General features: G+C 47.8%; 1 protein-coding gene across 3 annotated transcripts in view; it reads right to left on the bottom strand.

Annotated features, from left to right (window-relative positions):
- KIRREL3 (kirre like nephrin family adhesion molecule 3) overlaps positions 1 to 22620 on the bottom strand; it is a 349047-nt gene that overhangs the window by 97729 nt on the left and 228698 nt on the right. For all 3 annotated transcript variants that reach the window (XM_064524341.1, XM_064524342.1, XM_064524343.1), the window contains 2 exons: positions 6130 to 6279; positions 4214 to 4363 (listed from right to left, as the gene is read on the bottom strand). In XM_064524341.1, coding sequence (XP_064380411.1) covers positions 4214 to 4363; positions 6130 to 6279 — 300 coding nt within the window. The remainder of the gene's footprint in view (positions 1 to 4213; positions 4364 to 6129; positions 6280 to 22620) is intronic.

Genomic DNA, 22620 nt, shown 5'->3' with positions numbered 1-22620 from the left:
GGATTTCTCGATACCAAGGAAGTGGAAAAGCTGGCAAGAACGGACAAGGCTGCACCAACCCACACAGAAGAACGCGCAAGTGAAGGTATTTTTAAGAGGCCAAGGCTGGGGTGTGAGGGAGGGGGATACAGCGAAACCCCTCAAAACAGGGAACTGCCTACAACATCCCCGACCGGCTGACAAACTGTTAAGAGCTGTTGGCAAACCCAGCACCACACCATGGCTCCAAGCCACGACAGCCCCGCAGCTCTGACGTGGCTGCGGCAAACCACCTCCTCGAGGCAGGCAAGGTTTGCCTTACGGATCCCCTCCTGCCCAGGCGACACCGGCAGTCTCAGCACCAGCCCAGGTGAAGCTGGGCTGACTGCGATGATTTAGGCTTGCTTAAACCTCAAAGATGAAGCGAGGTTGGTTGGAAGTGAAAAATATCATTAAAAAAAAAACTCCCCAAATCAAAGCCAGAGCAACAGCAACAGCTCCAAAGATGCCAAACATTGCTTAAAATCCATTCCCCTCCTCCTTTTAATCGTTATTTTCCCTCCATCTCAGTGCTTTACACAGCAATAAGCTCTTTTACCACAACACCCACGGTACTTGCATCAGCTCTGGCAGAAACAGCTCCCTTCCTTGTATCAGCTCCCCCAAGGAGCACCTGGGGCATGGGGAGAAATACACTGGAAAGCGGCGCCTCTCCGTTCGACTGCACGGCTCTGGCCGGGGCTGTTCTGGCTCTGCGCTCCAAAGATCACTGCTACAGGGTACGGCTGACTGCAATACAGCAAGGTGGATGCACAGCCGGTGAGAAATCACCGCTGTGGAAGACACCCGCGTATTCAGGGGGGCCTTCTGCAGAACGAGTCGGAAGAGCTGGACAGCCAGACCCAAGGTCCTGCATCTTTTTGCAGAGCTGTGTATCGTCTGCAGACACAGAGCTGCCGATTATTTGCCCAGCAGTACAGTTTTACGGTGACCACGTACACCGTTTTATTGCATAATATCCCCGGGTAACAGCCACGACAGTATCGCCTCCCTCTATAAATGCAGCAAGAACCCATGTAAATAAAGAGAAATCACTGCCGCGGGAGGGGTTTACGAGTCTCATTACCTCCTCGCGCAGAGCCGGGCCGGGTATCGCCACCAGTAACACGGCCAGCCGATTGCTTTGCCAGCACAGATGCTTTGATCGGCAGTGCCGGACCCACACAGAGCACATTTGGCTTTGCTGCAGGGTTTGTCCCCCCCACCCCACCCCCCCGAGCGACGCGATGCACCGATGCCCTGCTGATTTTATGCCACTGTTACCGGCTCAGTCCTTGGCACCTCTGAGCCATGAAGCTCCTCTGAACAAGCGCAGAAGCAAGACACACAGTAACAAACTCCCAAAGCAGCACCCTTGCCCAACCTCCAAGCCTTAAAACAACCTCCTCCTTGCCTTAAACCGCCAAGAAACTTTCTCTCAGCTCCAAGAACGCCAAGAGCAGAGCTTGCTCGCGGCATGCAGTAAAGCGGACGCCTTTTTGTGTTTTATAACCGTGTTATGACGACGCACCTCTTGGATCAACGGGAAGGATAGCTCCTGTACCCAAGGACAAGTGCATGGAGATTGCACCTGGGAATTATGAACACGGAGCCAAACTTGCCTCCTGTTCCTGCACTGCCTCCCCATTTCTCCATCTGAAATCACAAGTCTTCGAGTACTGGAGGTTTCCAGCCCTTCTACTTGCCAGGATGCTGGAGGTGAGAGCTAGGTCCTCCAAACACAGGCTGCCTGAGGTCTCACTCTCGGCCAACTTCCCTCTCCAGGGCCGCAGAAAAGGCCAGCGTGGGCTTCTGGGGGTCACGGGTGGCAGGACACCTGAGGCAGGCTGGGTATCAAGCCGAGTGTCTTTAAATTTCTTTTTAAGAAAATAATCTCTCCTGGATCTAAAAATTATCCTTGATAATGGGTGCCAGGAACACCCAGCAAGCAACTACTTCAAGCCAGGCGGCTCAGGTAACATGTCACACACCTGACTGCCCAGTGAGCTGAAATTTGGGGAATCCAGATTCCCCCAGGGATTGCTGCTCAGCTCATGACAAAAGCAGGCACGTTGAGTCTGCACGCTCCAGATCCGAACGGGAGAGATGTCTGCACAGCTGGTGGCATTACACTTCCGTAACTACCTAAAACGTCTCTCCATTTTCCTGTACAAATATGCACTTTGCTTCCCTAGCGTACAGTATACCGTAACTTCAGCTTGACACACTGAATGCTGTAACCAACTGTCAGGAGCCAGAGCTAGCTCTGAACACATGGGGTGTTGGAGGCATCTACTCAAAACGTGCCATTTCGATTCCCCTCCACCAGGCTGGTGGAAACGCAGACCACCTGCGGCAACATCCACCTTCACCGCCGGTGCAGAAGGACACGCTGTCCTACTGCGACAGCTTCAAACTGCGATCCGCTGACACTAATGACCCCCTTTCCGGGGGTGTGAATTATCACTCATACCTCCCCAACCAGCCTTAAATTTCCCCAGAACATCTGCATAAATACATCTGAAATGAAAAATGTACTACCAGTGCATTGCAAAGCTCCATTTTCTTATCGATCGCGTTTAAATTGAATGTGCTGTAACTTTAATTTTCTTAAAAGGAAAACATGCTGCAAATATAAGTTGCTGAACATCTTAGGTAAATGTACCAATTAGCAACTACCATGTATATTCACATAAACATTAACTACCATCTATTCAACACATTCCATAACCCCAAAGATAATAACGATTTCCTTTTGATCCATAAAAACATCTCTCTGCTCAATCAACGCTTTGCAGTAGCTCTGAGCTCTGACGTACGCCTGTGCACCCTGGGACTAAATTAGTTTTGGAATCTTTAGCTCTAATTAAATAACATTATTTCTTTTGTCTAGCTTCAGCAACATATTCTGACTTCGCAACAGAAGGCAGAGGCCCAGACAAGGGAGGGGAAGGCGACGGAGCTTGCAGAGGTTTATGGTAAGTGAAAAAGCACCACTGACAGCCCTGTTCTGCTTTCCCCCTCATTTGCAGCCTTCTTTCATGTATGGGCACATGTCAGAGCTGAGCTACTGCAAAGGGCTGATTGAGCAGAAGGATGGATCAAAAGAAAATCATTACCGTCTTCAGGGTCAGGGAATGAAGAGATGGCAGTTGATCTAAGTTAGTGGGTACGGTACTGCGTACGGTTTCGGAGAGAGAAAAGCAGATTCCGTGGAAATTACAAAGCATAAATTAGAAGCCATTTCCTCTGGGATGCACAGGCTCCAGCGAGGTACAACTTCAACCAGAACTAGTTCCGTAATTAACTTTTTCAGCTGCTTAAAACTAATTAGTTGAGATAAGACGCATTACCCAACTAAAAGCACAGAAATTCTTGGTTTAGATCTTTTCTTTCAGGAAAGTTTCTTTTTCCTGTAAATTGACTGAGAAGAAAGAAAAAACCCCAAACTTCAATTTAAAGAAACTTAAAAAAAGGTACATACATTCAGTTTTTGGACGGAATAATCAGAATATATCTGGGAGAAATACTGACAGGAAACATTCTGGGTTTTATCAAAACGTTTCAAGAAAAATACCATTTTAATCCTCCACACTGGGAGGTTTCACTGGTCCAGCCTGCCTTTCCCAGCACTCCTGACAAACACGCACGCATGCTCTGCCAGCCTGTCGACACAGCCCTTTACCTTTGCCAGCATCACTCTTCCATCTCCCACCCACCAAGGGTCTTTACAAGGTGCTGGGTGAAGTCTCCTGTTTGCAATCCCCTGCAACATTCCCCTGTGTTGCTCATGGGAAACCTTAATTGCAGAGAAACACACGATGATACAAGATCTACTATGAAAACCAGCCTTTTCCCAAGCAGTGCAGTACTTCTGGTCCTGCCACCAGGTGTAACATAATGCGCTGATGCCACTGATGCTATTCATATCCTTAAATTTACTTACGTGCACTGTTGAACTGGTACCTGTGTTTGCTCAGCTGAAGTACCACGCACATCCCAGAACTGTTGTACCCTTTAAACAGATATCTCTGCTATTGCTGTTGGGACCAAGATGCGCCCCCATTGCTCCCATGACAGGTTCTTTTCCAGGTGTTTTGATTGAGCAACAGAACATTTTGTCACAGAGCCACTCGCTGCAACCGTGAAGATGAGAAAACAAATCATCTCCAACCGACGGGGAGATGGGACTTACCGAGAACCGTCAGCCGGGCAGGTCTGGATCGGATGGCCGCTTGGATGGCCTGACATTCGTAGACGGCGTCATCTTGGAGGTCAGCTCTCAAGATTTTCAAGTGATGCTCTCCAGAGAGATGGTCTCCTACAACCAGGTAGCGCGGATAACCTGCGGGCACAAAGCACGAGTTAGAAGGCAGGCAGCCGGATGTCCCCTAGGGTGAAGGGTGACACAATCCCAAGCCTTTCTGTGGCAAAGGGCCCCTGTCTTGATGTCCAGGAGCTCGGTAGCTTCTTCCCTGCCTTGACAGCTGGTCCAAAAAGATGGAGGGGCCTTCCAGATTCAGGGAGAGACTAGAGGTTTTGCTCTAAGAGTTTAAAAAGAAAGCATTGATGAAAAAGCAATAGCCAAAACCCTCAGGAAAGGGATGGAATTTGCATAGCTCAGTGTTCACCTCTATTTTCAGAGGCAGTATCAGAGGCCTTTCACAGGCAACATTCACAGCTGCAGGTGGAGAAAGGCCTCTGCTTGGCTGTGAGATGGGTAAAACCTGACTTCAGGTTTGTCTTGCAAAGTGACACTAAATTTGGAAGGCAACTCGATGTGCAAATAGCAGACTGGTACTGAGCTGCCATGATGTGGGGAACTATTCTCCCACTTCAGACAGCTGCTGCCCTACGCATGGATGTGTCCCACACTCCAAAACAAGCACCTCCGCTAGGAATCCCAGCACCGCCAGCTCCTCTGAGGCCTGTCATGGGATTTCTTTAATTCAAAGTATTGCAGGTGTTGGGCAGGAGGTGCTACAAGTCCTGAAGCCCTGACTTGAGTCAGCTTTTGGACATGTTCTTGTGCTGAGACCATGGAATAATTCCATTATTAAGCCTATGCATTAAGCCTGGGAAGGGCCTGCTAGGGTACCAACAGCCCTGATCAGCCTGCCCTTTGTTCTGCAAGACATCTGAAGCACCACGGAAGGAAGGATGCCATCACCCCTCCTTCCCTGCGCTGATGATTAATGCACTGTGTAACACAGGCATCCTGGCACACGCTTGTGTTTTTGTTGTTTTGCAAGCTATCAACAGCAGGATTTGCTCTCCTGAACCGCAAGAAATACAAATGATGGGTTTGTTTGTATTTAGCTAATTAGATGACTGGCTGAGCTGGTATCATGCGAGCTGGCAGTTCCTCTTGCTAAAGCAGCCCCAGCTCTGTTAATTGTGGAAGTCATTCACATAAGCTACATACTTCAGCAGAGCTGTTGTTACCCATTTATTTGCAAGGTCTAGTAGGGAAAGATCAGCTCTCTAACATGTGCATAAGTTATGGCACAGAGCTTTGAAAAACATTTGAAAAGGGGACTGCTCACTCAGGCAATTCTGAGAAAATAATAACTATATACATTAAAAATAAAAGAAGAAAAAGCAGGCATCACACTTTAAAGAGCAGGGTTCCTAGAGACCAAAAAGTGTTTTTTTGTTTTGTTGAGTGTTTTTTGTTTCAAAAAATCCACCAAAACCAAAGCAAGGCTTTCCAAAGGGTTGGGTTACCCCTACAGGAAATAAACTGCTTTGTTTTGAGGTAGCATTAAAGTTCTCTCTGCTGTAAGTTTCAACATTTTTGTTTTGGTCAGCTAGAAGACTCTCAGTCAACTCAACATGAAAACATTTGTTATTTTCAGTAAAAATACTTATTTGAAGTTTTTAAAGACGAACTGGATTCTGGTTTGACCTACACCAAGCATTTCTTTTTTTTTTTTTTTTTTTCTCCAAGAGGTGAAAAATATAATGTCCACATAGTGATCAATATACAATCACAATTTAGGAGTTACCAGGTAGGAAAAAATCTCATCGACCCAGGCAGCTGCACCCGTATCGTTTGGCTGGGTGAGCTCCCATTTTCTTCTTTCAGGCAGAACTAGTACCGGGACTTACTTGAGAGATCCCGTCCGACTCCGAGGGCGAGCCCATCTTTAATCCACAGCACGATGCCATTATACTCAGGGATGGCACACAGCAGCGTCACGGGCTGCCCCGCTATCACCACCTGGTCCTGCGGCTGCTGGGTGAAGGAAGAGGCTTGACCTGGATATGGGGACAAGAGAGAGGAACAAAGCTGTTAGGTGATGTTTCCTGTCTTGGGATGCAACAGCCCAAGATGCTCCTGCGTCAGCCTCATCACAAACCCGAGGCTGAATCCTGTAGCTCTTACTTGTGGGATCACCTGTTGCCCACTCACACTCCCAGACAAAAAATTGCAAGGATTTTTCTTCCCTAGGGAAAAAATCCATGGCAAAGTAGTGCCAGGCATTTCCTCTTATCATTTTATTCAGGAACGCAGTGCTAGCGTTGTAGCTGATCTAAGGGAAAGCAGCAGGGTCTCAGGAAGCAGTGATATTCTGTGTTACACCTAATATAAGAGGATGCTGGTCCTCGGCTTCCGAGACTCGCTCCCACTTCTTCGGTATTCTTGAATCAGGACACACAACTGAGAACCCACTACAAAACACAGTGACGGTTGGTTACTACTGCTCTCTTCTCCCAGATTCAAAACATAACCTACTAGTATCTGCTGGAAGCTCCACACAAGTCTGTGGAGAAAAGGAAGTAATAGCCCTGGGTTCATCATTCCTTTTTGCTAAAGTTTTATCTTTGAACTCACAAGCAATCCAGCCCTAATTAGCCAAGCTCTTCAGCATGACACCTACCATCTTGGTTGACACAGATGGGCTGAATTTAGTGGTCTATCATATAATCCCCTCCTCACCCTTCACCCCTCCAAATGACACAATAAAAACTCAAAATAGCCCTCACATCATCTCCTGTTTTGCCTGAAATATCTCACATCTCAGAAGTAACTGAAACTTCTCATTGCACATCACGGTTTGCTAAGCAGTGGCGTTATTTTATTTTTGCTCTGAAGACTATCAGCACTGCTTGGCTTTGCTGTGATTGAAATACATTCAAAACATTAAATCCTTCTGTTTTTTTCCCCAAAACCGGTGCTCCATTTTTCAACCAGGCAAAGTGCAAGTCTCAGGCTCCCATACAGAAGGCCCCCATGGTTCAGGGCAGACCAGGGCACGTTTCAGCACAGCGCTTGTTCGCTCCCTTCTCTTGGACGTGAGTGTGCAAAGCCAATATTGCAAAAACAAGAAAAAACGCTAAGAAAGTATCCCTAAGCCACATATACATGTGGGACGCCTTAGGTGGACAGCCTGTTGCGCTATAGCTAGCACATACAGGTATTGCTCCCGCCGCATGCTGGAAGGTCGAGGGCTGTAAAAGCCATTCCAGGCTACTCTGCCGATATCTGGACATCTTGCGAGTGTTGTTTTTCATGTTAGTTATTTGTAGAGCATCTACCTATTGCTACCACTTTGCCAGCACTTAAAAGTCTTGCTTTTACTCTAGACACAGAGAGATCTGAAAGGAGAGAAGCTGGAAGAAAGGCAGAGTGACTGGATAGCGACTTACTGTATTACCTCTGGGGTTTTAAAGATCAGGAGCCTTGCTGTGTGTGAATTTTTGCCCTGTACCAGGCACAGAATTAAAAGCCCACACTCCTTTGCTAAACAACAGCTCGATACACAGAATAGTAGCAGGTCAAAGAAAAAGTTTCTCTTTCAAATCAGTTTTGTTAAACCAGAACAGTCTCCATTTGAACCACCCTAAATCAATTCAATCCTAATTTACATTTACTCAATTTAATCATCAATTGATGATTAATCCTAAACCAAGGTTAAGTGTGACACAAGTTCTTGCAAATAAACTTGTTTCCAAATGAGTTGTTAGGCTTTGCCTACAGGGCAAAGCCAGAAAGCTAAGTCTCTAATGCATGCAGTTAAACCAACATAAGCCCCCACATGAACGCTTATGTTTTAATTTAACTTATCTGAGCTTCACTTAAACTTGCTCCTGGTCAGAGATTTCTACTCTTTCTTCGGGATTTTTACTCCTGTACGTACATCAGGTTAAAGAGCACTCCCGACACTGGTGCAACTCTCCCCGCGCCAGCCAGGCAGCTCGGCATCCGCTCGCACCTCGAGCGCGGTTATCCCAGCTGCAGCAGAGCTCCTGGCTCCCTCGTCACCCACGTACCTGCAGAGGAGTCTCATTTTCATCACACGTGCTCAGAAATACCACAGTGGGGGACCTCGGCGCTAGGGCGTGCTGCAGGCACAGCAGGGCGGGTTTACTGCTGCGCACTCTCAAACTGCGGCGAACTGATGAGATTCCAGCTCTTTTTGCCAGGAGACACATTAGAAGTCACGTTGGCCTCCAATACCAGCAGAAACACTTGCTATTCTGAATTAAGATTTAATATTTCCTAGGAAAACAAATTTCTAATCTGCTGTATATTTTATTTGGACTCACAAAGGACAGGCACTACCAGTACAATAGGGAAAAGCGGGGATGGGGGAGAGAGAAAATTAGGAAGGGGAAAAAGTGAGCATTTTGCCTTATTATTTTTTATATTCCACCCGCTAACTATGTTTTCACAGCTCACTCCGTAATCTTGACAATTCTCAAGGCAAGTCGGGCAAGCGGGGACAGCGCCGGAATGCAGCAATAACCAAAAAAGATTGTTTTATCGGCAAGAATTATCAGGTTGTCAGCTGGGAGCTGCAAGAGCCGTAATGAGAAAGCAGAAACACAAAGTGGTGTCCATGCCCTCTGAAAATGTCCATTAAGCAGAGACTTCATTTGGTAATTGCTGTTGGAAATGAAGCCATTTTGGGGTTTTTTGTTTCTTGATTTGTTTTAGGGAGCAGCTGACGGCCATGGAAAATTAGAGCGAAAACACAGCATATGTCTCCTGTCTTTTCCTTCCCTCTGTTTGTTGAATGTGAAAAACTGTTACTTGAAACTGTTTTTTTGTCCAAGGCTTCATCTCTGCTACAAACATCACCGGTTCAGTTTCAGCCACAGCAGAGGAGAAAAGGGGGTAAAGACCTTAAGAGCATTACCTGGTCCCGTCCCTGCTCCACAGCAGGATCATCTCCCCATAAATCAGATGCAAAAAGTAAAGAAGTACTGAAGGCAGAGCTCAACCGGTTTTCAAAGCAGCTTAAAGTCCGATTATTGGGTTTAACTGGGTTTGGAAGATCAGAGCCCTGACCACATTACAGCTTTTAGCTGTCTGATGTCTTAATGTAAAAAGAACAAGTAATTTGCAGAAAAGTTTTAAGGGAGATAAGATACTTGACAGAAAGTAACTGAGAATGGGAAGATTGGGAGAGGATGATTCACAAATGCACGTTGAACAGTTTCAGCTACAAAAAAAATGGGCTGAAGCTCTTCAATTTGGTATTTTTCATATGAACTTCTACAACATCATTATAAAACAATGCTTTTGTTTCAGAACAGGGTTATTTCACTGCAAGGACAGAATGAAACAAACATTTCACTGGTCACACGTGTGGTCGGGTCAACTCAAAGTTTGTTTCCCAGAGGTTTCCCACTTCCCCTGTCTCCAAATAGACAGTCTAAAAAAAAAAAAAACACACACCAAAAAAACACACTTAACTATAACCCAGTCTCCCAAATCCCAATCCTCGTACAGACCGGAGTTAGGATGAGACCACCTGTGACTAAGCCTGGCCAGGCTGCGCTGGCTGCAAAGGCGGCTCGCTGGGAGCAGCTTTTCTTTGCAGCTACCTCCAAGCTTCATCCGAGACCAGCAGGGACGGGGATTACAAGAAAGGGAAAATCTCAGGTTAGCGGGGACATTTCCATCTGGTTAAGCAGCAATAAGCAGAGTTCAGCAGTGGTGGCATTATCGGGTATTATTAGGCTGTGGAGCCCACCCTAAAGGAAGCGGCCAGTTCTCCCCTCCATGGGGCACAGGGCAGGCACTGGGCTCATGGCAGTGACCAGCAAAGGTGTGGGGCAGGTGACATTTTGGGGGACAGAGGAGGATACCACAGCAGGAGACAGCGGTAGCTGAAAATCGGAGGGCAGGTGTATGAAGTCTCTCACAAACCATTCCAGCCTGCTGCAATCCTGGGAGATCCCTATTCCCAGTCTCCAGCCATCTCCAGCAAAGTCGATGGAGGACTGCCACATTCGCCCAGCCGACTGTCCAAGCAAGGTGTCCATGACTAGCCATCACCCACCCATAATCCTGCTCCCACCTCCTACAGCACCTCCCTGCCGTGCAAAGGGGATTCGGGTCCTGGTTTTTGCAAGTGCTCACCTGCCCCACGGCAGCAACAGTGAACAGCAGTGCGATGCAGCAGCTTGTACACAACCCCATGCACTGCATTCCTGGAAACGTGGTCCTGTTCCATTCCCACATCACCCCTTTTCAAGGATAAAGACATGGAAAGCTTTCACAGAAAGAAACAGCCCAAGTGATGCTTAGATTCCTTCGAGTGTCACCAGGAGTCGCTCAGCACCAACTCTGCCCCCAAGAGCATCCATGCGAGCATCTTCCGCTGTTCATCTAACAGAGGAGATGCACCAAGCAGAAGCAAATATTAGGACTCTAAATTCGTCGCTGATTTTTTTTTTTTTTTTTTTTAAACAAAGCAAATGGATATGTAAATGAGATGCTAACAATGCCTCTTGGCCACGTTCCAGCGTGACGGCAAAGCCCTATCTGCGCTCTCAAGCTGCCCTTCTGCTGAATGCAGATTGTCAGCAGCAGGTCAATCTGCTATTGTAGACGGGGCTTTGGTGTCAGAGGAGGTGCAAGAGGCTCTTGATCTCCGAGTCTCATCTTCTCCCGGTTGCTGGCTCTGCTTCGCTCCCCGAGGAGCTATTTGCACCATCAGACCACTGCCTGACCCACTTTCTGGCCCGGCGTGCTCCTGCCTTCCTGAAGGCAGCCTCTCCAAAACAAAACAGGGGGTGCTTCCTGCAGCTATTGAACTCCTGAGTGCCAGGAACAAAATGGGAGAATAAAGGATTTACCAAGGACAGCAAGCAGTTAATGCTAACCCTGCTTTCAAAAAATCAAAAGCAGGACCCTTAAGAAGTCACAAGCATGTCATAAGAGTATAAGAAAAAAGGAAGAAAAAGAAAATCACTTTAGAACCCTTTATATTTCCTTAATGGATTTTGCACCTGTGGCTCCTGTTTTTCAGTGCTTCTCTAATGCTGCCTTGTTCTCTCAGACAAAGGCTGAGACTCTGCTGCGTTTGCGACTTCCAAGGGAAATCACGCCACCACGGCCGCAGTCTTCCTTTCCAGAAAAGTCCCGACACCCATGCGTGGTGGGAAAGACCGAAACCCTGTTTTACAGCCTGAAAAAACTGAGGGACACACCTACACGGTGGCATTGCCGAGGTCACCGAGGGAGCCTATGCCGGAGCACAACCTGGAGTCTCCTTCCACCGCTGAAGCCCTAATCAGCGACCGGCTTTCTGAGCTCTCTGAAGACTGAAATCTGTTTGCACAAGCTCTTGGCTGAATTATTTCAACTTGTAGCCTCCTGTGTAAAAATAAGCCTGCCTGCAGACAACTTGCTGCAAGAAGAGGCAACCAGGAACAGCAGATAGTTAAATTTTCATTACCCCAGAGAAGCAAGTATTGTAATAAGAAGCAAGGGACTTAGGGGGAACAATGACTCATTAGAAATGGAGACGCTGTGGCTCCTTTTATGTAAGTGGCACTTTGAATTTCCATTGTGTTTGGAAAAGAATTAGTTCTTTTTGTTGAGGAGAAGGATAGTGGTGAAGGAGGACTATGAAGCGCCTCGTAAAATGTTACTGTTTAGAAATAAAAAGCTCAGTGATTAAGGGCGGTGGGACATTTTCCTCGCCAAGGACTATTTGTGGAGCCCCTCTCCCACAATGCCGAGAGCTAGACCTACCCTGACAACGGTGGTGATGTGGGAGGAGAAAACCCAGCACTACCTGAATCCTTGCTTCCTTTTCAGAAAACGTACTCCCATCTCCAGAGCCAGCTCTTGGTCCCGATGCAATGGGGATCCATCCCACCAGCTGCAAGGCTGAACATGGTGTGTTTTGTGGAGATGCAGACAGAGCCCAAGCTGTTGCCGTGAGCCAGCACGGTACGAGCATGCCTGAGGGACATCTGCAGTTTTGGATGGTGAGGAGACACCACAAGCGGCAGTCCCAGAGAAAGCCGCTTCCAGCAAACACCAGGATTCAGTGGCACTCCCAAACCTAGGCGCCCTCTGCCAGCAGCGATTTCCAGACATGCAGACTGAGCGCAGGCACGACGCAATGCAGAAGCATTACCAAGGGGCTGCCCTGTCTCTGCTGCATCTCAGGAGGATCCCTCTCCAGAAGAAGCGGATGACACTACCCCTCAAGGCTGGTTCTGTGGGTGGAGAGTGGTCACCCACAGTCCATCAACTTCTCTTCACTTCCCAGTTTGACCCCATTGAGGTGTAGTATGGAAAGGAAGGAGGGGATCAAGCTGGTGAAACCTTCCCTTATGTGAGAGCTACATGAACACCACTGACTTGACAAAGCAACAAGAAAACCTGGCACATTTGGGGGGGTTTCTAACACTGCAGTAAAGCCTCTGCTATGCGCCAACCTCCAAATAACCCCAGCTGTAAGAGGCACAAGCAGACCAAGGTGTTTCACCAGATGAGCAAAACGGTCACCTCTCTTCTCTGCATACCCCTGCACCCCTCGTTTCCTTCCTCTGCCTCCAAGTGCCCCGACATCAAGTCCTGGTGTTTCAGCCCTCCTCAGTGCTGGTTTCATTGGGACCAGTTACGTGATGCTCAGAGCTGGAGCTGTCTCTTGACCAGGGAGAGGCCTGGGAAGGGGAGGCAGCGGTGGCTACGTCCCTGCGCTCTCCCGCCACACGCTCAGGATTGTGCTTCTGCGTCACCCCGCACAGCTTCTGGTCTCCATCCTGTAACGAACGGGCTAGTTCTCAGTGTTCACTGAGATGGGTCCTCTCCCTGTGCCAAGGACAAGGAGCTCCCTGCAGAAGGCCCATTGCACTTTAACACACACGCCTACATCGATTTTTAGATGACTAGGAAGAGCAAGCAGACAAGGTGTTACATTATTTACAGTGCTCCCTGGAACTGTCAGTCACAGGGAAGCAAACAGGCAGAGCAGCCGATAGCATGTTGGACAGCCACAGCGCAGCCTTCGCAGCCTGCTCTCCTCCCAGTTACCTCCCCAGCAAGAGGCGCCGGCCTCGGGGTCGCATGCGGTGACAGCAGCGAGCTCCGCGCTGGCTGAGCACAGGTGCCCATGAAGCAGAAAGCAGAGGACCTGGAGAGCGTCCCCAGGGACACCCTGGGGCACAGCAAGGATTTTCACAGACAGCGCAAACGCAAGCTTTCCTTGCACCTTTGGAGGAGTGAAAGGCTTTTGGCTCCCCAGACAGGAGCAAATAAATCACACCAGCAAAGCTGTCAATGCAGTCCAGAGTGAGGAGGCACGGAGCAGCTCACCCGAGAGGTCAGGTATTGGGGACAGCCAAAAGCAATGCTGTGTGTTTCCTGCTTCAAGCAAGCAAGCAAAAAGAAAAAAGGGGACAGCTCAAGTTTCTCTCATGTAAGCCTTCATTATTACAGTTTGTCCCCTTAGAAGAAAAAAAGAAATAAAATGTCAGTATGGCCTTTTTTAGTAATATTAGTTTGACTATGTAAGCCCAGCTCACATGGCTTTGATAAGCTTGATGCTGCTGAATTATTCAATTTATAAGAAAAAAACCTCACAAACCTGAGTCAAGGAGTGAATCAGCTGCACTGAAAGGCAAGCAACAGCCCACCTCTCGCTGAGCAGCTGCGGGATCTGGCATCAGATGAGTCCCCTCTTCGATGCCTGCTAGCACAGGGCAGGGAGCTGAGCCTGGACCTTTCTCACCCACAAATGCCCAGGGAGACGGGACCCATTTTCCCCTTGAAGCAACCCAGCAGGCAAAGACTGATGGTCCCTACCAATTCCAGCCAGCTGTTCAGCGCCCAAGGGGAAGAAGCAGGCTACATTTAGGTAAAGACAAGGAGATTGCTAGCTCAGGTACCACCCCAGAGAAAGCAGGGCCAACAGTCACAGCTGAGTGTGAGGATGGGCACAGGCGGCATGCGGCTCTTCGGCCTTGCCTCTGCATAACCCTTCACCTTTCATCCACGCACCGGCTCCAAGCAAGCCTGCTCAGCACAGCGACCGAGCTCATCCTGCGGTGATGTCAGATATTCTCTTAATGTTTCTTCTCTAAGCAACATCAGCATCCCACTGTGTCCACTAAGTAGCTTCAAATATGAGATAGGGCAATTTTGAATAAGATATTAGACCTTTTAGAAATCTTTTTGTCTATTAGTCACACAGGCAAGAGATCTGAACTATTGAGTATTCTGCTTGCTTTGATACCCGTGTGAAATCCCAGCACTGCTCTCAAAGTCACTGTGAGTAGTTTGATCAGCCATGCAGAAAGGGCTTAATGTCATCGTCTGCTCTGTTATTAGCTACCAATTGGGAAAGGTGTAAGAGTACACTTACCATGGGATATTTATTGGCAACCTCCTCCCAGCACCAGCTTTGAGAATTACTTCTTGTGAGATTAAATACCTGTTCTCGGTAGCTGCGCTGATAGAAAACAAGCTAATGTGCTGCATCAAGGAAGGAAAAATAAACAGGCTCCAAAAAGCAGTGTTCAAGTGACCTTACAGACTGGATCGCACTGAATATTCAGGATCAGAACATACGATCCTGGACGTTCCGCTTTAACACGCTGGCACGTACCTGCTGCCCAGAAGCAGCAAAGGCTCACAGGAAGATGTGTTATCTTCTATTACTCCAGCTGACACAGCTGGAGGAAGAAGAAACGAAACAAAACCCACAACAGATGAGCTTTGGGGCACACAAGACTTTCCCTGGGTTGGAAATAGAAGCAGCAAACCGAATCAGGTGGCATTTTGCCACAAGGGTCAGCACATTAAAGGCTCCTCTTCATAAACTTGGCTGCCTTGGAGCTAGCGCGCTCCTGCAGCAGAGGATGCAGGCGAGGCTTTGCAGGGGGACAGTGGAGGGAGGGGACTGGAGAACTACCTGAGCAGCATCCCTACCCTGAGGCAGGAGATGCTTCAGTCTCATTAGCAGAGGGGCAGAGACTTCCTCGCATTGATCCAGCTGGAGGCCCTAGCGCCAACTGAAAACTGTCCATGACTGTAAGAAATATTTTGTTATCAGTGCTCATGAGGAACCTGTCGCAGAATAATAAATTACCATTTGCTCTTCTGTCAAGGCATAGCTGTCCTGGCACTGCTCCACAACAGCCAGGCCGACATGCTCACGCGGGAGCCGATACGTGAGCAGGGGCCGCCTCGGTAACTCCAGCCAAGCCAGCCGCCTTCGTGCCGGCTACGGGTGCTTTTCTGACACCATCCCTCCGTAGCCGACGGCCACACTTGCAAAGCTATCGGCAGGATTCTCAGCTCCAGGAGTACTGCACAGACACTCCTGGGAGGCAAATTATCTGCAAATACCCATTTTAATTCACAAAACAGCTAACACTCAGACAGGTGGGCAGTAGTCTGTGCCTAACGCTCCCATCCACACAGCCAGATACCTCCATTCTGGGCTATAAATTGGCAAATTAGCTTCTTTTGATCCCCAAAATACCCCTGATAAAATCCTCAAGGACCTTCTCTCCTGTGACCTTCTGGAAGCTCTCAGGTGATTCCCTGGATTACACTCCATCTAGCTACATCCTCCTGGTCCACCCCCTGCTCCCAGATCAGGGCTGCTCTTCTGAAATATGGTCCTATAAATCTCAGAAAGCCCATCTCTGAGTTAGAGGGCACACAGGACACTCATCAAGAGGAAAACTAGGAGAAGGATGAATAATCCATTTCACAAATGATTTTGAGATTTCAAAGTCTGGCTCTGATCCCAGGAATAGCAGAAACTGGAAGTTATGCTGTCTACAGGGTGGAAAATTAGACCAAAGAACTTGCCCTGGGTCACACAATGTTTTACTTCCATCCTCATTTTTCAGAATCTGTTATCACATACTTTGAGTCACAGACAGAAATCAAAAAGATTCTTTTCAGAACAGAAAATGCAGATATTTAATACCAAAGCTACTGAAACATTCTGCTCTGCTCTTCCACCTTTTAGCCAAACTTCCAGTGAAAGTGACCCTGTTGCATGACAAGCTTTTATTTCAGCCCCATTGCCTTCTGCTAGTTTAAACAAGGTTCTTCAGAGTCTCTCTGGCAGCTAATCCATAGCTTGGGTTATTTCTGATAAGCTTTACTATTTATACACCCATCTCCTCCTCAAAATATTTGAGTGCCTCTACATAAGGGATCTCACTACAGGCTGGTGAGACATTATGCCCATGTTACAGATTGGGAAATTCAGGCAAAGAGCAGTTAACCAGCTTAGCACCGAGAGGCCAAGCTCTCCGACAGACTGTTTCCAACTTTTCCAGGTTCTTCAACTGCCCACGCAAAGCCCCTCCAGCAGATACCTCCACTGAAACAGAAATACCCATATTGTGCATCAAACCCAACATTTGTAGGCAGGAAGCTATGAGAACAAATCTTACTATCGTACTGAAGCGCTGGGATGCCACTACCTGCAAGAAACATCAACCATGCTGTTTCTGGGCGACTCTGGGTCACATTAGCTACGTGATATTAAAAAAGGATCCGAGACCTCACTGAGGCTCTCTGCTGTTCAGCTGAGCTGAGAAGCAGGGCAAGATTGCTTCAGGTTGTGTTGTGTGAATTATCAAGTCTGAAGATGAAGTGAAGTGAGAATTAACAGATTTCTGCTGTAATTATTGTTTGTTTTGATTTTTCCAAGCAGAAATGATTGTAAATATGTGCACTTTAAAAAAATGCAATATTCATATTTAGACTGTTCTTTAGAATAATTTGTTTCAATTCTGAAGTTGTGCATAAGCAATACACAAAGAGGGAAAAGACGGGGGAGGTAAGAGACACTAAGGTCACAGATTATCGGTTGAGCAGGAAACGTTTCAGGCGCGTGCCCATACTCGTTAACTGACAAAGGTGCTTAAAACTCATCTACTTTTCTATCCATACCTGATGGCCTAATAAGAGCGGTCTCCTCATTGCCTCCACAGTATCCGCAGAGCTGGGGGAAATGCCTAGAAAGTGCATTTAGCCATTGCTCAGCTTGAAGGGGAGGAATGCCACTTCCAGCAGAAATGAGCATTATGGAGATCAGTGACATGCACCCACACCTACAACGAGGTCCTGCTTTTTGACTGGGATTTACCCAGTACAAACAAGAAACATGTAAAGAGAGGAGATTAGAGCTCTGCCAATATTTACACCCTGCAACTGCTCTGTCAAAACACATGCATCCTTGGGAGAAGCCAAGGAGAAGTGACCATGCCTTACTGCTGTTATCAGACACAGCCATGTCTCTGCTTCATTGCTGGAAGAGAAAAGACCCACATCAGAAGGGGACCCCAATGTATTTAAGCACAAGACTGGATTTTTTTTTTTTTTTCTAAACTAGCTCCCTTTCAGTGATCTCCACTGCAGAATCAATGGCTTGGATGTGTGAAACCCCAGTCCAAGAGAAGATTACAGCATTCCAGCCTGCTGAGTTAATTAGCAGGTAATGAGAGATGCTCATCAATAAACCCAGCTGTTTCCGCACCCCCTCCTGGGTTGAGCCTCCATGCCTGCGGGACAGAGGAAGCTTTCCGTCCCGTGACAAGCTCCACATGGCTCACTAACAAGACATGCTCTCTCCCAAGGCGTGCTGGAGCAGGCAGAGCCCTTCCTTCCACTACAGAGCAAGGCAAAGATTCATGAGTGCAAACAACCAGGGACCACTTGGCACTCACATTTTTGGGGGAGATTATTTTTGTTCTGGTTTGCTATTAGAGCGTTTCTTGCTTGGGGTTTCAGGCAGGTAGTGTAAAGCCCGGAGTTCAGACCAGAGGCTGAGTCAAAAATGAATGAACTTTATTATTACAATATTAGTCTCACACAGTGGAAAGCTCTCTGGAAGGATTCCATCTACTTGAGACTTTGAGTCCACAACTGGGGACAGAAACCTCTGCGGAAAAGAGGAAAAAATGCCTCCTCTGCAGTTTCAACCATGGCAGAAGCCAAATGCAGGTCCTTTCTCAGACTAAAACCCTGAGGAAGACAGATAGGAGAGTCCCAAACCTAGTCAACAGCAGCACAGTCAGTCAGTCCCACCTCCATTTTTGACTTGAGGAAAAGCTTCCTGCCTTCAGCAAGGCACAAACATAACCTATCTAAGGCCTTAGAGAGAGACACATAACCATCATCATAATTTTTAAAAAGCAATGTGCAACACAGCGCCTTACGGACTCCAATAAATTACTCGGCACCCGGCTGCCAGCTCAGCCTAAGCTTGATATTGCCTGCAGTAATTATTTGGATCAAATGCAGTTTATCTGCTTCATATTTGTGTTTGTGTGCTCTCCGGTAACTTATAAATGTCACTGCAGTGTTTATTTGTTATAATGAAACTTAATGACGTTTGAAACCAATGGCTGTGGTTGTGGGCTGCAGGTTTGAAGTAATCTCTTCATCTCAGGAGCAGGATGCCCAAAGATAACATTAAATTACCCTATAGGAGAGGAAGATGTATGCAGACAGATATTCAGGTCTGTGTATTATTCATTGGAGAGATGACTAGCAATGAGCCAAGGTGCCCAAGGCTACGGGCTTAAAGCATTGTCACCCAGCAAAGGCAAATATGTTCCAGTCCAAGGGGAACTAGTTGTCAAGCCGTAAGCCCCATCGCATCTCAATCTGTTTTATTAAGCCTTCTGAGGCATTCGGAGGCCGCTCAGTGCAAGATGCCCATGTGAAATGGCTGAGAGGGAAGAAACGAGGTGGAGCTGCTGTGAGACAAAACGGAGCTCGGTATGAGAGGGATCAAGAGAAAGAGAGACTGGGTTTGTAGGGCTTCGAAAAGGGGCCAGAGAGCATGCCGAGCACCGAGCTGCAGCTCTACCCTACCTTGGTCAGGGGACCAACTCTGAAGGCCATTCTCCTTCCACATAAGGCCTAGAATAAACTTTTCCTGTCTTTGCTCCAGGCATTGCTCCTTGTCCTCCCTTCTTTTAAGGCCATGAATAATTTCCTCCCTTGGCTTCTCCTCCTGCGGGTATTTATAGACTCCAGTCGTGTCTCCCCTTGAGCCTTCTCCAGACTATATAAATTTACCTCCCTCGGTCTCTCCTCATATGATTTGTTCTCTAATCCCTGTGCCATTCCTGCTGCCACTCTTAGCATTCCCCCCGGCTCTGCTCCACGCTGCCCGGGCTACGGGGACCAGCGTCGCACACAACGCGCCGGTGCCAGTCACACCGCAGCCCGCGTGGAGCCGCACAATTACTGATGCCTTATTACCTCGGGATCTGCTGAAGCAAAATGCTCGTGGCAACAGACAGGAACATCTTTCCCCAAGCTCCCTCTTGGCTGCCAGAAATGCTGCAGTGCCCGGGACAGCTAGCACCAAATGCAGCTTTAACCCTTGCAGAGAAACACATTCCTCCCACTTTGCCGTGAGCCTCTCCGCCTCCCAAGCCTGCTGTGCTGACCCACTCCAAGTTTTTCAACAGCCCTAGGGAACACTTATGCCTAGAGCTTCAGTTATCTCATGTGACTTTAGAGAAAGATCATTTCCACCAGAATATTCCAACAGAGGAACAGCAGACAGCAACTGCATTTGTCATTCAGGGGTCTCTATACCCTACCGTCAGCTAAAGTCCCTGCTACCATGGGCTCTCCAGGATAGCCACCCTGGAGGCACGCGCACTGGGAGGCAATCACTGAGAGGTCAAACACTGCAAGCAGATGCCTGTCAGTACGTTATTCACCGACCAACAGGAAAGGAGGAAAAAAAAAAAGGCATGGGTAACTTCTTTGATTAACCTCATTTGGCCATCTGGATAAAAACCAGAAGCTATTATTGGCACATGTGTTACCTGATGACAGCTGACAAGCGAAATTAATCTTCATTACTTGCGATCCTTACTCACCCAGCGCTCGCGAACCCCCAGAAGGGAGCTTCCCAGGACAGCCTGTCTCGGACCCCACCTCTTGGCTCCCTGGGAGCAGAAAGGCCCCCTGTGCGACCACGTGCATTTCCAGCTGGGAGCACTGCAGATTAATGCACCTGCACACGGCTTCTCACAGCCCCCGGAGTCCCTTCAGAGGTCTCCCCTCCAAGAACCAACTGGATCTAGCCTTGCTGAAAGCCTCTGCGACATCGATTAATGAGAAGGAAAGGACTGTGCAGGGCCACCTGCAATGACCTTGCCTGGAAACCCCTGAGGAGGGAGGTAAGGCTGGAATAATGCCACGGCACAGCAAGGAGGGGTTTGCGGGCCCTGCATCTCCCAAGCAGCTATCGAAACAAACAAGTTGACAAATGAGGCTGCCTCTTAATGAAGCCGAAGCCAAAGTCAATACCAGGCCCTTCTATCAGGGCACAGATCAGAGATGGTCTCAAGGGCAAACGACCTTGGCGGGGGTGGGACAGCTGTCACTCCGGGGAGGAGAGGGATGGCACGGAAATGAAGAGGAGGAGCCTTGAAAGCAGAGGAGGCCTGAAGAGGAGACAAGGGCAACCTGCAGAGAATAAGATTGAGAAGAGGAGAAATACAGAGGGCTAGGGAAAAGCCTTTCCTGCAGACCTGACCTGCTCTTTCAGCAATTAAATCTTGTACTAAAATCCTGGTGATCTTTCTATCCTCCACTAAAACCGCTGCAAATCTGGACTGACATCCTTCTGACCAAAAAAAAGAAGTCACAGTTCAAATTCTTCTGCAGAGGGAAAAAAAATCCTTTCTTTCCTTCTCCTCCCAACTGTAGCTAACAGATGATCAAAATGGGGAAGGATCAAGCATCTACCTTCAGGTACTGGGGGGGGGGGGGGGGGGGGGGTTTACACATTTCAACATCAAGTTAAGTGTAATTGGGCTCCTTTTCTGCTTTAGGAAGGACAGAGCAGGCAGGAAAGGAGGGGCATTTGGGGTAGCCCAAGCCTAATCCCAGCCTTGCCACTGGCATACCTTGGACAGCCCCCCCTTGTTGCTATTCCACATTTCCCCCTCAGTTTGCCTGGATCGCGGGTTCCCCGGAGGTAGGGATCACCTCCCCATTTGAAGCCCATGTCGTGTCAGATGCTGAAGACTTCTGCTGCCGCTGCGTGCACCAACGCGAGCTGCCAACACCCTCCTACCTTGCTGCCTCCCAGAAGTCTCTGCCAGGCCCCTTCACTGAAAGCTCAGCTGAATGCTGCTCTAAGCTGCTGGCAACAAAGACCTGGCATATTTATCTCCAGGTCAAACTAAATATTTCATTTAGCTTCTAAAGAAGTCAATTTCTTTCTTCCTTCATTTTAAAGCCCAAAATGCATACTGTCTCTCATGCATATTGATGAAGATTATTAGTCACTGAACAATTCACTTCCTTTCTCTTTCCCCATCTACATAAAACCTTCATCTTTGTTAAGGGCGAGGGGCAGAGGGAGTCTCAATCTATATCTCTAGATGTGTTTTAAGATTAGACCCATTAATACATTTATAGATTGAGTATATACTTACGGGAGCAAATGCTGGGCATAAAAGCATATATATATACACATACATACACACACACAGGGCACTGAGATTGCTGCTGCACTGGACGTAACTGTTAAGGTTTGTGGTTTAAGTTCATTTCTTTGTGCGGGAACACAGGGGCAGCCTTGAGTGCTAAATAACCGTCACATTGACTGCCCGGCCAAAGGGAATTTCAGTCGCGCTCCCCCTCAAACATCCTCTCTACCTGTCCTTCAGTTTTGTGATCATGCCTGTTCCTTCTGTCTTCATCAGCCTCACCCTGAAGGCTGCTAATGCACTGCAGGTTTATTTACTGAATACAGATGGCAGGGTTTGGCCAGATACAGCAAATAGCTCGGGATGAAAAAGAACAGGACTTGCAACATTCAACTCGATACTTCGAAAACAATATTTCGCCATTTCCTTGTGATAAGAATGGATTTTCAGAAGGGTTAAAAAAACGCCAACCCAAACAAAGCAGGCTGTTCTGCTGGGACTTTTGCAATACCTTCCAGTCAACTCCAACCAAGTTCCACTTCACTGAGAAACAGAAACAGGTTCATTTTGCATTTAGGCCTGAAACATACCCTTTCTTCCAATTTTTCATTATATCTGTAAAGCACAGTATCTTGCGCAGTGAGAAAGGACTTTCATCACCCTGCAGCCTAGCCTTAGCTGGACGTACTCTAACCACGGCCACAGCAAGTTTCTGTTCGCACCTGAGCAGTGGCTTTATTTCCGCTGGCTTGAGAGCCAGTTCAATGGCAAGCCTGGCTGTTTATCAATACAGAGCTTGTGCCTGAGAGCAGCTTACAAGACTGCATCAGTTTTAATTGATACTCTAAGCTACGGTAAGCCGGTACTGCTTCATTGCTCCAGTCTATGAACCTACAACTCCGGATGTGCTGG

The sequence above is a fragment of the Dromaius novaehollandiae genome, chromosome 21 (assembly GCF_036370855.1).
Source record: "Dromaius novaehollandiae isolate bDroNov1 chromosome 21, bDroNov1.hap1, whole genome shotgun sequence".
NCBI lineage: Eukaryota > Metazoa > Chordata > Aves > Casuariiformes > Dromaiidae > Dromaius > Dromaius novaehollandiae.
The sequence above is the reverse complement of the archived record's forward strand: the minus strand, read 5'-3'. Positions and strand labels throughout refer to the sequence as shown.